Source organism: Lontra canadensis, unplaced genomic scaffold, assembly GCF_010015895.1.
Source record: "Lontra canadensis isolate GAN:19392208 unplaced genomic scaffold, GSC_riverotter_1.0 scaffold184, whole genome shotgun sequence".
Lineage (NCBI taxonomy): Eukaryota > Metazoa > Chordata > Mammalia > Carnivora > Mustelidae > Lontra > Lontra canadensis.
Genome location: NW_022631178.1, coordinates 1,463,518 through 1,478,518, shown reverse-complemented (window position 1 = coordinate 1,478,518; position 15,001 = coordinate 1,463,518). Strand labels below are relative to the sequence as shown.

At 67.1% G+C, this 15,001-nt stretch overlaps 1 protein-coding gene across 2 annotated transcripts; it reads right to left on the bottom strand.

Moving 5' to 3' along the window:
* Positions 1-706: 706 nt before the first annotated feature.
* On the bottom strand, positions 707-14,984 carry SPPL2B (signal peptide peptidase like 2B). 2 transcript variants are annotated; one of them, XM_032847044.1, is made up of 15 exons: positions 14,864-14,984; positions 9,694-9,813; positions 8,848-9,030; positions 8,423-8,512; positions 7,731-7,870; positions 7,331-7,473; positions 7,010-7,106; positions 6,190-6,306; positions 5,024-5,105; positions 4,246-4,320; positions 4,103-4,165; positions 3,912-4,011; positions 3,621-3,698; positions 2,344-2,504; positions 707-1,359 (listed from the first exon to the last, which is right to left on the bottom strand). In XM_032847044.1, the coding sequence occupies exons 1-15, from the start codon at positions 14,930-14,932 to the stop codon at positions 1,114-1,116; spliced, it is 1,764 nt and encodes a 587-aa protein (XP_032702935.1). In that variant the 5' UTR covers positions 14,933-14,984; the 3' UTR covers positions 707-1,113. The 2 variants fall into 2 exon arrangements, with proteins under 2 accessions (XP_032702935.1, XP_032702936.1); XM_032847045.1 differs by having other exon boundaries at positions 1,274-1,359; positions 2,310-2,504.
* Positions 14,985-15,001: the final 17 nt, after the last annotated feature.

Here is a 15,001-nt window from a genome sequence, read left to right as displayed (position 1 = left end):
TTCTCCTCGGAGCAGCAGGGCTGGCAAAGGCTGTGTGAGTCTGTCTGGCGCTGGTATTTTTTGGAATGGATCATGGTTGACCCCACGCCTGCCAGCTGCAACGGAGCAGCGGACAGACCGGGGACAGAGCTGGGACCGCGTGGCTGGGGGTCTGTGGCTTCACGTCACGTCGGTGCAAACAGCTTTCGGGCTCGAGTCTGGAGGCTGTGTGGACGGGCGCGCGCCATGGCGTGGGGGCCGCCGCCCCGCGGCCAGTCCTACGGCGGCATTTCCGTTGTGACGTTCGGAGAACCCTGTCAGTGAGGTAGAAGACAAAATGCCAATTCCAGAATATTCTCCACATTCCAGAAGCTCCCGGGTGGTTTAAACAGAAAGCGCGCTCGCCTGGCCGGTGTTGTCCCTAGAGGCCGGGCTGGGGTGGGGTTGAGAGCGTGCAGGTGCTGTGGGGAGGATGGGGGCCCGAGTCCATCTCAGCTGGAGGGACGGAGCCGAGCAGAGAGACGCAGCCCCGTGGATGGCGCGACCGGGGACCGGCTGTCCCGAGGCCCGGCTGAGACTCAGACCCAAGAGGCGACACCACCCGAGTTCGACACGTCGTGGCCGTTTATTCACAGGCGGAGAAGCTGGAGCACAGGCGCCCAGGCTGATGGAGGCAGGGCAGGGCCCACCGGGCGCCCCAACCGACCCCGAGGCGCGTCCGACCCCGGTGCCGGCACGACGGGGCTCTGCAGGCCAGAACCTGAGGGAGCAGCAGAGCGGGAAGCACCAGATGTGGGCGGACCGGCAGCCGCAGCCGAGCGCTTCCTGCTCTTGCTGAGGAAACACCAGGCGGACAGGCAAGACCGCGGAGCTGGGTGCTGCTCCTGTCACGGTGACGGCGACGGCGACGTGACCTCGTGGGCCGGAGCGGGGGAGGGGCTCGCGGCAGCCACAGGAGCGGGGAGCAGGGCTGGAGAGGGTCCAGGACACAGCTGGGCTCGGCTTGAGGAGGAGGAAGAGCGGGGGCGTCGGCCAGACCGGAGCACCAATTTGGGGTGGGGGGGCCGGGCAGGTCCAGTCTCGGGGTCTCGGCGCGGCAGGTAGCGACGAGGGACCGAGTGTCTGTGCCACCTCCTAGGCCGAGGCGCCCACCGTGCTTGTGGGCTCCGGGGTGCAGCCCGCGGGGCTCACGGGCTCCTGTGGGTGCGCCCCGGCCCCGGTCTCCTCGGGCGTGGACACCTCCGGGGGCTGCTCTGGGGACACAGGGCACTTGGCCAGTCCTTCGCCTGGAGGCGGCTGCGAGAGGCTGCTGTCAGAGTCCTTCCCGGGCTGCGGGCCGGTGGCGGAAGACGGCGCCCAAGGAGATGGAGGTAGGTCCTTCTGCAAGAGAAGAGACCGCGTCAGGCCTGGGTGGGGCTGGAAGAGCCCGGGGCAGCAGGGGTGAGGCGGGCAGACCGGCTGGGGTCCCTGGAGGGTCTGGCTCCAGGCCCAGGAGCCACCTTCCCTCCAGACCACATACGACCAGCAGCACTGGGACCCCAGGACGGCCACCCGACAGAAACCTTGACTCTGACATCTCTGGCTTGTTCCCCACCACCTGAACCTTCCAGAACTAAGCACTCACTGGGCCTGAGACCCTTCGAGGAGGGAGGGCGGTGAAGCCAGCGTGCTTCCCCGAGGGTCCAGGGAAGGGCTAAAGGCCCCAGCATCGGGCTACGGGGTCTGGGTAATTAGTCGGGGTGCCCAGCAGCCCCCCTCCCTCCGCCATGTCTAGGCCGGGACGAGAGGAGTGTTTTGGTGCAAGACATGTGACACGGTAACTCGGGGCCGCGGACCACGCTCGGGAGACACCGAGTGCCCTTCGGAGCTCCCGTCACGGAGGGGCCAGGTCCTGTGATTCACTGACAGGGCGGCAGGAGGAGGTCAGCTCCGTCCCGGGGACACAGGCACACGAGACCTCGTGCTTTCACATTGAAGGCACGGTGCTCCAGTAAGAGGGGCCTCCCGCCCTGAAACCAGCAGCAGCAAGACAAGCGCCATGGGCCCGCCATGGGAGGCCAGGGAGGGCCCACTCTGCGTTCCTGATGGTGGAAATGCCTGGAAACCAAGATCCGATCCAATGACGTGTCACCACCCCTGGGACTGGCACTTCAGAGCAAGGGCCGTGTCCACAAGCTACACCCAGAAGGACAGAGCCACACAGGCTGACGGCAAAGCAAAGGCCTCTGGGAACGGGAAGCGCTGACCAGGGACACAGGCTGTGGGGCTCGGTCATCCAACTGGGAGTTTTACGCAACTGTAAGTCTAGTTAGGGCTTATTGGGCTCTTACTGCTCGCGGACACTCAGAGCAAACTGGTATTCACCACAAAGCCACTGCCCGTCCAGAACGTGCCCAGCTCCCCGCGCCAGAGTGCCAAGGCGCAGCTTGTCACCAGCGTGCAGGGCACCAGGTAGAGGAGGGCGGGCTGGCCGCGCTGCATCAGGGCCAGGGCCATGAACGTCACCAGGAGCCCGATGCCGTATGCTGTGGGGAGAGACGGGCGACGCATTACCCCGGCGGGCAGCCCCACAGCCCAGCCCCTGCCTGTCGTGGGCACGTGGAGCAGGACAGACGGACAGACGGGAGCGCATGGGGAGGGCAGGAGACAGGCAGGGGCGACACCGCGGTGGTGGCGAGGCCCAGCTCTGGGCCGAGAGGCCGCCAGACAAAGGCTTGTGACTGCGCCTGAGAGTCCCGTTCCCGCGCCCTCAGTCAGAGATAACTCTGCACACGAGCAACGCAGGCACACGGTCAGAAGCCCCACGCTGTGCCAGGGGGACTGCGATGGCACGGCCATGAGACAGGCGGGGAGGCGGCGCGGGGCACGGGGCCGGCTCTCCCACCGCACAGGGCACAGCAGCTCCTCGTCCTGACCGCGACCTGGGGGGCTTCAGGAAGGTGTGGCAAGGAAACAACCGTTTACAGCCTGGTCTTGGGCCCCTCATCCTGCCCGTGGCTCTGGCCTGACCCTCGCCTGGTGCCCCAGGGCTCTGTTCCTCACTGCCCCGCATCCTAAATCAGCGGCCCAAGAGCAGACAGCCTCGGGGGAACGGCGGCGTCTGCTGCCCACCGCGGGGCGCAGGTCCAGCAACAAGGAGCCACGGACGCCACCTGACAGACAGCGCTCTGACAACCACCGCCAGGACGCAAGGCCTGGGGGCAGGTTCAGGGACAGCGAGCGGACGAGCGGCTGCACGAGCCGGGCCAGGAAGGGGCAGATGGGGACAACCCCCAAGTGCGCCTGCAAGGTCAGCCCGGGTCGTGCCGGGGCCTCCCCCACGGGGCTGTGCTCCGGCCCAGTGCACACGGCCTCTGCGCACGAGGAGGGGCCACAGCGCATCCCAGCTGGAGGGACAGGGGGACACACGTGCACCGACAAGTGCTACCAGTGAGGCCTCCCAGGGCGATGCCTGGACGCGGGCAAGCCAACTGGTTTGGAAAATGTTAAGAGCAACTGGGGCTCCCCAGACAGGTCGCTTCCACGTCAATGGCTTTGGTAACCGAAGAAAGAAGCAGGAGATGAGGACAAGAGGATACAACGAAGGAAACGCGGCCTCGAGAGTCGTGGGGACGTGAGAGGCCGGGCGCGAGGGCACTTACCCACGGTGCAGGCCACGAAGTAGACTCGGGACGACTGCACCTGGATGTCAAACCTGTGGCAGTACGCCACGAGCAGCCCTGCAGGGACAAGGCGCGTGGGCCGGGCTCGCGCCACCCCCGCCACGAGTGCAGCCACGAGCCACATCCGTGCCACGTCCACCTGCCCCGTGCAGCACGGGAGCCCCAGGGGCCACCCGCCCCCGCCCGCTCCTCACCATCCACACCCGCCCCCGCCCGCCCATGGCCTGACACTCCCGAGGACGCCCACCACGGCGTGGCGCGCCCCAGTACCTGGCACCAGGATGTCCCCAAAGCCCAGCAGGGAGAAGGGCCGGTCACACAGGGCCAGCGGTGAGGCGTTCAGTCTGGGCACCTTCAGGACCATGGGGAGCTGGGGGGGCGAGGAGGCGGCCGTCTCCAGGACCCACCCGAGCCCACCACCCTCCTCCCAGCAGCACCTCGGCCGCGGGCCCGCCACGTACCTTCTCGTGGGTGGCCGAGTCCGAGGGCCCGGTCGCCACCTCCACCATGATGCTGTTCCCGCTCTAACAGAGAGGGGCCTGCGTCAGAGGGGGGTGCGCGGTGGGGGGGGGCGCGGCAGCAGGGCTTGGGCGGGGGCGCCCACCTTGGTGAGGAAGGGCGTGATGAACACGAAGAAGACGTCGTAGACAAACAGCACCAGCAGCAGCAGCGTGCAGGCCTGAGGGGCGACGTCCTGATGGGTGCGCGGCATGGCGGCAGGTGCACGGACCCCCAGAACGCACCCCCCACCCTCCTACAAGGCTCAGAAGCGCCCCGTGGGACAAAGCCGCGAGGGGACAATCTGAGCAAACCCAGGCCTGTCCCTGGCACCACGAGGTCAGGCTGGCGAGGCTTCTGAGGGATGGAAAAGCCGGGAGGCGTGAGGCTCAAGGGACACGCTGTGTGGTTGGTCACCAAGGGGGTGGGGTGCCGAACCTTCCTCATGGCATGCCGCGTGCTCCCCCTCGGGGATGACGGCCCGGGCCCTCGTGCAGGGCCACCGACCACGCTCGCTTGCCCGTATGTGCGCCTCAGCCTGGAGCAAGCTCCCCCCGGCACAGCGGCCACCCCTGGAAGAGCCCCAGCCTGCAGCCCCGCCCAGGGGAGGGTTCCAGGGGTCCTCGTGGCCCTGTGGTCACTGCCATGGCTGTCACACTGGGAGGCAGGGCTGCAGTGGATCCCTGAGCCCTGTCACTGGGGAGGCGGCAGGAGGGACCAAAGCCCGAAGACCACGCTGCCCGGGGAGGGCCAGGGACGCCCGAGCACAGGTGGGTGACAGCAGGCCTGGGGCCACTCGAGGTACGCGGTGGGCATGGAGGCTCTCAGGACACAACCGTCCCGCCCACGCCCACCCCAGCGGCCCCACGTCCTCGGGCTCTCACCTTAAAAGTGGGGAGGCGGATGGTCTTCAACATGTGGAGGCAGAAGGCGACGCCCAGCGCGTCCTGAAGGACCCAGGCCCACCTGGAAGGCAGAGCAGCGTCACCGCTGGGCCAGGGGCTGTGCCGGAGGCGTCACCCGCCCGCCGCTCCTTCCTCATCTGCTGAGGCGGCGGGTCTCCTGAGCTGTCTGTGCCCGGCCGGCGGTGACAACTCGGCTGCCGGCCCCGGCGGGACGGGCAGGGCCGCGGGTTGTGCTGGTCATGGGTGGGGAGCGGCCCTCTGACACCACACGCCCTGGGGTCTGTCCCCCTCTGGGGACAGCGTCCACACTCACATCAGGGGCAGGCACAGGGATAATGCAGCAACTTGAATCTCTCTTCAAAAGTACTTTTCCCACAACCTAGAAAAGTCGAACTCGCGCTCAGCCAGGTTCCACACCAGCCTCTCGGCCTGGGAAACGGGGGCTCAGGGACTGGGAGGCGGAGGGGATACAGAGGTGCACGTGTGACCGCAGCACCGACAGGGAGCTGCCACCATGGGGCCACACCGGCCACGTGCTGGCTCGCCCCCACTGCCCCATCTGTGCCGAGGTCGTCACAGAGCCGGAGCTGGTCTCCCGGCCAGGGTGACCAGGGCAGCCACAAAGAACAAAGAGAAGATTTGCCGGCGGCCAGTGGGCGCCCAGACGCGGTGGCAATGGGGCCTGTTCTGACTTTCTAGAACGAAGCAAGTCTTCTGGCTTCGATCAAACTGTGAGAGCTCATGTTCTCTTTGTGTACAAAGGACTCAAAATATTTTCACGTTTTCCTTCTGCCAATTACATCTGTCACGGCTCCAAGTGGCAGCACCGCCAAGAGCGGTTCACCGCCTCAGAGCTCAGAGCCGCGCCAGACGGTGTCGCAGGGAGCGGGGAGGGGGGCCCGCAGGCTCCAGGCCTCCCTACACCCCCCGGCGCCCTGGAGAACATGCGCTCGGGGCGCCCGGGGCCAGGAGGGCGGGCGGCATCTCGGACCCAGATCCCAGGCGCTGGCGACCCCGTGGCAGCAGGACAGACGCGCGACACCGGACGCGGCCGCCACACTGGCTGCCACACGGCCCACGCTCGCGGCTCGGGGAGGCGAGGCCCAGGGCGTCTGAGGACAGGCGGCAGACGGGGTGGCACTCACTGGTCCTCATTCCGGAAGACTCCCCACACCACGCTGACGCCCAGGCAGAGCAGCGCCAGGAGCAGCAGGCTGACCGGAGGACGCTTGTGGAAGTAGGGCAGGCTGTTGTTGGGGACCCTGGGGGCAGGCGGGCCGTCAAGGGGAGCTGGCTCCTCGCCACCGCCCAGCACCCGGGGGGTCCGCTCACCCCCGCCTCACCCCCTCGTCCACTGCACGTTCCCTACGAACACCCCTCTTCATGCCTTACGGCAGCTCCAGGAGGGAGGTCCCCAAGGGCAGAGCAGAAGGCAGCAGGGTAGGAGACAGACCTCCGCCCGCGCCCTGCCCCCCAGGAGCCCACGGCCCCACCACTGCAGGCCCCTGACCTCTGACCTTGGGACAGCAGCCTGGAAAGGCCTCACCCCACAATCTGAGCTTTCTGAGCACTGTTTGGCAATGGGCCACTGGGCCCATCAGAACCAGACTAGACCCCTTCCAGGTCTGGAGCAGCAGCGCTTGCGCCCTTGTGGTCCTGCGCTGCCTGGGACCAACACGCATTCACGCTGTCCCCACGGGGCCTGAGCTGCAACGGGGTGGCGGGGAGGGGGAGGCCGGAGAACTCCCCCCTTCCACTCTGCCCTGCTCTGAGGCCAGGAGCCGCAGCCAGCACGGGATGGGTGCGGGATGCCTGCCCACGGCCACAGGGGAGGGAGGGGATCCTTGGCACCATCCAAGTAGGGCTCGGAGCTCCCGGGGCCAGGAGGCGGGAGACCAACGGGGCTAGGCCCAGGCACCGGGGCAGGGGCGCAGGGCCTGGCAGGGGGCGCCCCCCGGGGCTTACCTGCACCTGCCGAAGGGCAGCCTCTGGACCAGCGGTGACAGACAGTTGTAGAGGCCGGTGGACGAGGACAGGCAGAAGATCCCGATGATCACATAGACTGCGGGTGGGGCCGCCAGTGAGGGGGGGGCCCACCCCATACCCACTGGCAGGAAGGGCCCCGTGGGGTTGTGAATTCACAGAGTGAATGGGAGGCACAGCTCCTGGCCCCAAGGCCCCCTCCTTCGGAATCCATCCACCCCACAGCCAAGCAGCGGGGCTCCTCCAGGTGGGCTGGGGGACTGGGCCTCGGTCTCCCTGGGGCACGGTGGGATGGGGGCGCACCGAGCTGGTCGTAGAAGTAATACAGCAACACCAGCATAGAGCAGCACATGACCACGAAGACACAGATCATGACAGGGGTCACGTCCACCGCCTCGTCCTCCTGCTTCTCGGGCCCATCATCCCGCTTGTGTTTCATGTACCTTCTGGGGGAGGCACAGACGCGTCCAGGGGATGCCCTCCGGCTGGCACAGCACCCAGATGCCGAGGGGCTCCCTCTGCACGCCCACTGTGTGTCCCTGCCGTGCCCTCCACAGGGGCGCCACATTGGCGCCAGGGACCTTGGGAGCCACGCTGTGACAGCCACTTTGATGGCGAGTGACGGGATCCCCTCGAACGGCGCTGGGACCACCCACAGACCCGCCCAGCGCGGGCCCCATCGCTGGCCTCCCCGGGCACTCACTTCTTCACGTCCCGGCTCCCAGCCCAGTAGCCCCCGAGGGCCACGGTGCCCACAGCCATGACGAAGATGATGACCATGTTGTAGTCCAGCATGGGCTCGTTGGGGGCGTACAGCGCTGCCCTCACCGCTCGGCCGAAGCTCTGCCTCAGAGAACGCGCCGGAGCTCAAGGCTGGGGCTGCCGTCCCTGTCCCCTCACCCACCCCAGGGGGCCTGTCCCGGAGGGCCCCAAGCCCCAGGCCTTCACCTGCCACTCCCACCCCCCAAAAAATCAACTCTGGCGGCAAAAGCTTCCCACGAGGTCAGTGGAAGGGGCCCGTGCGCGTGTGGGGACACGAGCCCTGAACCGGGACACGCATGTGCACAGGAGGGGCACGTCACGTGGGGAACGTCTAGCAGGCTTTGCGGGGGGACATTCCAACGCTTCCACACAGACAGAATGTTCCTGTCCTTCTTGTGCCTGGAAGCTCACCGGTTCCCGAAGGCACCCCACAAACTGCGGGCGAACGCGGGCCCTGGTCAGACGGGGCCGGGCGGGGGCAGGGCGGCCTGGGGCCCGGGCACTCTGACCTTGGGGCGGTTCTCCATTCCTGCCCTCTCCTGGGGAGCTGGTGATGGGCGCGGCGTGAACCACCCACCCCCCAGGCACGCACGTGCCCGACCAGCGCGGATGGAAGGAGACAGGAGGCCCTACCTTGAAGATGTCCAGCATGTCTTTGTGGCTGAGCAGGGCCACAGGAATGCCAATCTCATCATACTGGGTCTTGTTGCCTCCTGGGGGGACCTGGGGGCCAAGGCAGGGAATGCGGCAGGGACAGGACAGCTTACCAAGGCCCACCCGGGGCGAGGCAGGCTGCCCCCAACTGCGGGGTGCGCCGAGCCCGCCCTCTTGGAGGGTGCAGAGACGGACTGTGTGTGTGTGTCTGTCCCTCCCTGCAGCGGAGAAAAAGCTCTGGCTTCACTTTCGGGGCCTTAAGGTCAAGTCGCTTAGAGGCCACCCTGCCCTGGGCACCCCCATGCTCTGCCCTGAGGCCTTGTAGGACAGCCCTACAGGACCCCAGGGCCGCTCTGGGCCGCGCCCCTCCAAGACGCCCCATCCAGCACAGCCTGGGGCCCTACCAGCGCCTCCTTGCTGACGATGAGCAGCCCGCGTGCCCCGCCGCCCTGCGCCAGCCGCACTTTCTCGTAGAAGGTGCAGTTGCCGCGCGCCACCAGCGGGATCTGGTTGCTGAAGCCCCTGGCTGGGACATCGGGCGGGGAGCAGAGCATGGAGGCCGTCCAGTCCCGCAGCTGCAGGAGAGACTGGGGGGGAGGGGCGCGTTTACACCGGCTGATCCAGGAATGTGGGGGGAGGGGGGATGCACACACGTGTGCCCGCACTCACGTTCACACGGACCTGTGCGTTCACACACACACGCACCCACACGCACTCACATGCACGAGCGCATACGTACACACACCCAAGCGCGAGGCACACGGGAGGGACGGGGTGAATGCTCAGAGGACACCGTAGCAAACCCTCGATCGTAGCAAACCCTCCGTGCCTGCCCGGCTGGCGGGAGCAGCAGCCTCGGGCTGAGAATCACGCATGCACCGCTGGGCTGCTGGTCCCGCCCTCACTGCTCTAGGGACCCCTCTGCCAGCCGGCCCCCTGCCAGCGTGTGGGGACGTGGCCAGTGCCCCTAGTGGGAGCGCCTGGACATCTTTTGTTTCTGACCAAGGACACTGAGGTCCAGAGAGGTTATGGGGCCGCTCCGGGGCCACCTGAGACCCCAGCAGCCCCGGAAGTGTGCCCAGACCCCCCGCATGGTTTCACAGCTGAGGCCCTTCCTCTGTCCTCCTGCAGGACAGACCCAACCCCAAGTCCGGAGGGGGCGTCCCACAGCACCTCCGGGCCTGCCAGGCCCACCGAGAAAGACCCCAGTGGGAAGACCGTCCTGAGGAAGGGCCTTGGTGGACACTCACCGCTTTGCCAAGGTCATGTGGCAGGTGGGCCCACTGTGGGTTGTAGAGTATGCAGTAGTCTTTGCCTCTGGGACCCCCCGTCTCGGAGACCACGTGCACCATGCCATACTCACAGGCCACCTGCAGCGACAAGGCAGGGGTCAGAGCGCTTGGCAGAAACATCAGGGTCTGAGCCAAACGAGGACAGCCCCCACCCAGGGCTCGGGCTGCTTTCCTCCCTCCTACAGGACAGACGGGACACCACCAGGTGCTGGAGATGCTGGGGAAAACAACGAGGGCAGCAAGGGTGGGGACGAGCATCCCCAGGGAGACCCGGGTGCTGACTGTGGCCCTGTCAGGTCCTCTCCCCGTGGCTCCTACAGAAGGGACAGCACCACCCCACAGGGCCTCGCACAGGATCAATGGGACAGGAAGAAGGCAAACCCCGTGCCTCTGTCATGAGGGGGACACGGCGGACCCGCAGACCCATCCCCAGGCCCTGGGCGGCGGCTTGAGGCCGGGACACAGGGCAAGGCCTAGAGGAGCCCCCAGCACACCCGCAGGCGGCGGGGGGCGCCCCTCACCCGCAGGCTCCTGGAAGAACTACCTACTGGCCACTGACTGGGAAGGCCAGCCGGCTCCGGGCCCTCGTCCCACACCTTACTTTCCGGGGGGACCTCGCAGCCTCGGTCACATGACTGGCCCCTGCCAGGCACAGGCCAGCAGAAGCCCAGGCGGGACTGGCCGCCCCGCTCAGAGTCCTGGCAGGAAGCCGGCGGTCTGCAGGCCGGCCGCCTGGGGCTGGGAGCTGGGAGACTCCGCGGCCCAGGAGAGTCATGCAGACGCCCACGGGCCATGGCCGGCTCTCCGCGCAGGCCCGGAGCCAGCAGAGCTTGTCTCCCCACCCTGCCCCAGCCTCCCAGAAGGAGGAAGAGGAGCCGGCTAGCGCCACGGTCCTCCTCCCAAGCCCACGGGACAGCTGGCTGCTCGGGGAGGGCCACGCCAGAGGGCCCTGACGACCCAGCAAGCAAGGCGTGGGGCACCACCCGGAGTCCTCGGACACCGGACGCCCCTCAAGGACAGCGGCATGGCGGGGGGCCTGGGCCAGAGGGGCTGACTCTCTTTTTTTCAGTCGAACACCAGCTTACTCTCCAGGAAAAACCGCAATTTCATACAAAGGTGTCCCCACTTCCTGCCCACCCACATCTCCTGCCTGGAACACCACAGCCCTCCCCGGGTTGCTGCCCGGCTGGCTGGCAGGCCGGTGCTGCACAGGGGGCCCTCTCCCACCTCCTCCCTGGGCTCTGGCCGGGGCACAGAGCCCCCCACAAGCACAGGCTCCATCTCTCGGGAGCACTTCGTCAGCAGAGACTCACACAGCACTCGGGCCCGGGTCTCAGCGGCTCTGCCCCAGGCGGGCTCACCCCGAGTGCGAGCAGGTGCCAGGGGTGCGCTGAGGGAGGAGGGGTCTTAGGAGAGAAGCCCGGTGCTAGAAGCCGAGGGGGTCAGTCCAGCCACCGCACCTCGGGGCGCCCCGCACGCCTGGCCCAGAAGCCTGCTCTGAGCACCTTGGGCTCGCGGGGGCCACGCTTCTGGAGCTTGTGCTCCCTGTGGGCTGCGATCACCCAAGACTGAGATGGAAAACTCCCTCCTTGGATCACCAAGAATGTGCCAAGGAGCCAAACACCTAGATCCACTCGTCTGGACGGGGACACTCGATAGGGTCTGGCCGACACCGCAAGCCACACACCCCGCCGTCGGGGCAGAGCGTGCAGCGGACGGGGCCGCAGGTCCCACGGGATCACGGCTCCCGACACCAGGCCTGGGCCACTGACCGGACCCCGCTCAGCCAAACTGACGGTGGAGGCCTGGCGAGGCCCGGCCACTCCAGGGGCTTCTCATCCCGGCCCTGGTCATGCTGAGCTGACGGCAGCGTGGAGATCCAGGGGGTCCCGACCCCACAGCTGGCAGGGTCCCCGACGACCGGCTCATCCAGCGGGCACCTCTGACCTGACCCCGCTGCCTGCTGCCTCGTGCACTGCTGGGGGTGTGCGGAGAGGCCGTGCGGAGGGGGCGCTGAGCTCCAAGAACCCAGGCTCGTGAGGGGAGGAGCTGGGGGCTGCCTGAGGCCAACCAGGGGTCTCAGAGCACCTCGGCAGGCCGCACCCTTCCCTCATCTGCCCTGGCCAACCTCCGCGCACCTCTTGTGGCCCCTCATTCCCTCCACTGGAGGCAGAACCAGGAGCCCTCCCTTCCATTCTCCCCACCAGACTGCACCCGCCAAGGGCACCTGTCCGCGCAGCCAAAAGCGCTCTACCTGTCCGGACACGGCTTCCAGAGGGTCACCCCAGGCTCAGAACCAGGGGCCAGGGTGGGGAACGGAGGATCCCCCGACACCCCAGCCTCCTGCAGCCCTCCTTCTGCACTTCTAAATGAAGTTTTATTGGAGCACAACTGTCCCATTCCCGCACGCAGGGCCTCTGGCCGCTCTCCATGACCCCGGCAGAGCTGCGAGGTTGCGGCCGAGACCACGTGGCCCACGAAGCCAGAAACAGTCACGGTCTGGCCCTTTGCAGGACATGTCTGCTGACCCCTGTTCTGTGGGGTCCAGACTGTGGGGAAAAGTGTTGTTTGTGTAAAATGGGGACGCGCAAAAGCTGCTTCTCTTTACAGAGGTCATTAGCAAGCACAGAAGCGCACCCCACGGACCTCACTGCCCACAGCCCGCACGGCCGGCTGCCCGTTAGGAAATGAGCCCACGCGCACGTCAGATGCCAGCGTACAGAGTGAGAGGATCCAGACGTTCTCCAGAAGGACTCAACCCAATCCGGAGAGCCGGAAATCGCTGGGACTACCAGACAGACCACCTTCGACACACCACAGTCTCTAAACGGGCTCGGGAGCTTCTAGGGACACCACGCTTTGGGGAGACCACGAAGGCATCCGCAGGCGTCTGAGAAAAGCTCATGAGTCCAGGCCGGAAGCAGTCGTGCTTCTAAGGTTCGGTCAGTTCCAGAACAGGGTGGGGACATAAGAACCCAGGAAGCATGGAAAGAGATGCTGAGGCAGAGGAGGAGCGGGGACAGGTGCAGGAGTGGGGGGGTGCAGGTGGCAGAGGGGACAGGCTGAGGAGGGCAGAGGGGACAGGTGCAGGAGTGGAGAAGGGAGGAAAGGGGTGGGGAGAGCACTGACCCGACTTCAGATCTGCTGAGTAGCAGACCCCACTACCATCCTTATGTGCACATCTTGTTGCCACTGGGGGACACACGTCTATTTGGGGACTCCCTCGCCCAGGGTTACAAAATGGTAGCAGGTGAATTCGGGGCTGCCCACAAGCAGCGTCCCAGCCGGTGGAAAGCTGGCCTTATCCTCAGGCGCCAGGACCCAAACTCCCACAGAGAACCACACCCACCCACCACAGTGCCGTCTGTCCTATCCCGGGGCAGGCAGACAGACAGACCCGGGCTCTGTGCCCGGGACAACCAGCACAAGTGCTCTCATCACACGCTCCGACACCGTCCTCTGCTCGCACAAGACAAAGTCCGAAACCCTCAGCCTGCCCTGGAGCACCACAAGCCTTCGCCACCTGCCGGGCGCCTGCCCTTTACCCTCGGCCTGGGAGCCACTCCTGCTGCCCCTCCCCCGTGCCCTTCAGCCGAAGGGGCAACCCCAGCTCCCTTCAAGGGCACCTGAGGGCCTCCTCTGGGGTGTCATCTTTCTCAGGGTGTGAGCATATTACCAACCAGGGTAGACTCCTCACCTGCTCAAAATGAGTCGTCAGCTCTCACACCTTCACCCCTGGTCCCGCCGCTCAGCCCCGCGGCCCCTCCCTCTGCCTTCGAGACCCGGCAAACTCCTGTTCATCCTTCAGAACACCCCTCAGGGGTCCCTGCTTCCACAAAGCCTCCCCAAGCAAACCTGGTCTCTCCCTCCGTGGGGCCCCCATTGCCCTGTGTCCACTTCTCATCCGGCTCCCATTCAAAATGTCCCTGCCCCCGACGGACTTAGACTGCTGAGGAAAGTGAGGGAGCAGCGTTGGGGCAGGGCCGGGGGCTCAGCCCAGAGCTGGGGAGGGGGCAGCCCAGAGAGCTTCTCGGGGGTGGGGAGAGGAAAGAACAACTCAGCTGAGACCAGAAGCACGACCAGGGGCATTCCAGGGACACGGGGAAGACAAGAGAGCAGAGTGCCCTCAGCGAACTAGGAAAGGACGGGAAGTGTCCCAGGCAGCCAAAGCACAGAGGCCTCCCACACGCGCTGGCCGCCTCGGGAAGGCTCTCTTCTGGACGCAGGACCTGACACACTTTCAAAGACCTCGCTCCTGCCTGGTCTAGTCTGGGAGGGGACTGGGGATGCGGGAGAGCACCGGCCACCTGAGGCCGCCGTGGAGGGGCAGTGGGCTGGGGTGCACCGCTCAAGGGGAATGGCTGCGTTCGCAGGGCGGGTTAGGGACACCGCGCCCTGAGCTGCATGACCCAGGGGAGAGCGGGTGAGGACCTGCGCTCACGATGACGTCCATCAGCCGGCGGGCGGCAAGACACCGCCAGCCCGAGACCCTTAACGTTAAGTGCCGGAGAAGGAGCACATACAGCATCCCCCGTGCACCACCGGCGGCGTCCTCACTGCACTCTTCTCCTCCTGCCGCAGGTGAGCAACTGACGCCCAAAGGGGGTACCTCCCTTGCCCAAGGTCACCGGACGGAGTCCGTGGCGGCAACGCGACCCCACTTCCAGGGAGGGTCTCCTGGCCGCTCGGCGACACGGCCAGGCACCGCGCGCCGTGCTTACCGCAACCACGCGGACCCCCGCGAACATCGCGCGAAAGGGGAAACTGAGGCTCGGAGACTGGCAGCCGCCCGGCCAAGGCCACGCAGCCAGGCAGGGGCGTCCCCGGCGGCGGCTGGATACCTCGAAACGGAGCGGGGCCTGGGGAGGTAGGGGGACTCCCAAACTCCAGACCCAGACGCGCCGAGTGACGCTGCAGCTAGAGAGGGCTCCGAGGCGGAGGAGAGAGAGTGGCCGGGGACAGGCCCGCAAGGTCACGGCCCGGCTCCCGGTCCGCGGGCCACTCGCGAGGGGGGCGCGCAAACCCGAGGCCGACCCCCAGGCCAGGTGGGGCGGGGCCCGCGCGCGGCCCGGGGCACAGGGGCCGGGTGTCACAGCCGGCGGGGCCGGCGGGGCCGGCGCAGCCTCACCTGGGCCACGAGGAGGAGGAAGGCCGCCGCGAGCCGCGCCAGCGCCGCCGCCGCCGCCGCCGCCGCCATGTCCGCCGGTTCCAGCCGCAGGCGTCGCCAGATGTTTCCCAGCAACGCCCCGGCGCGCCGGGCGCGCCT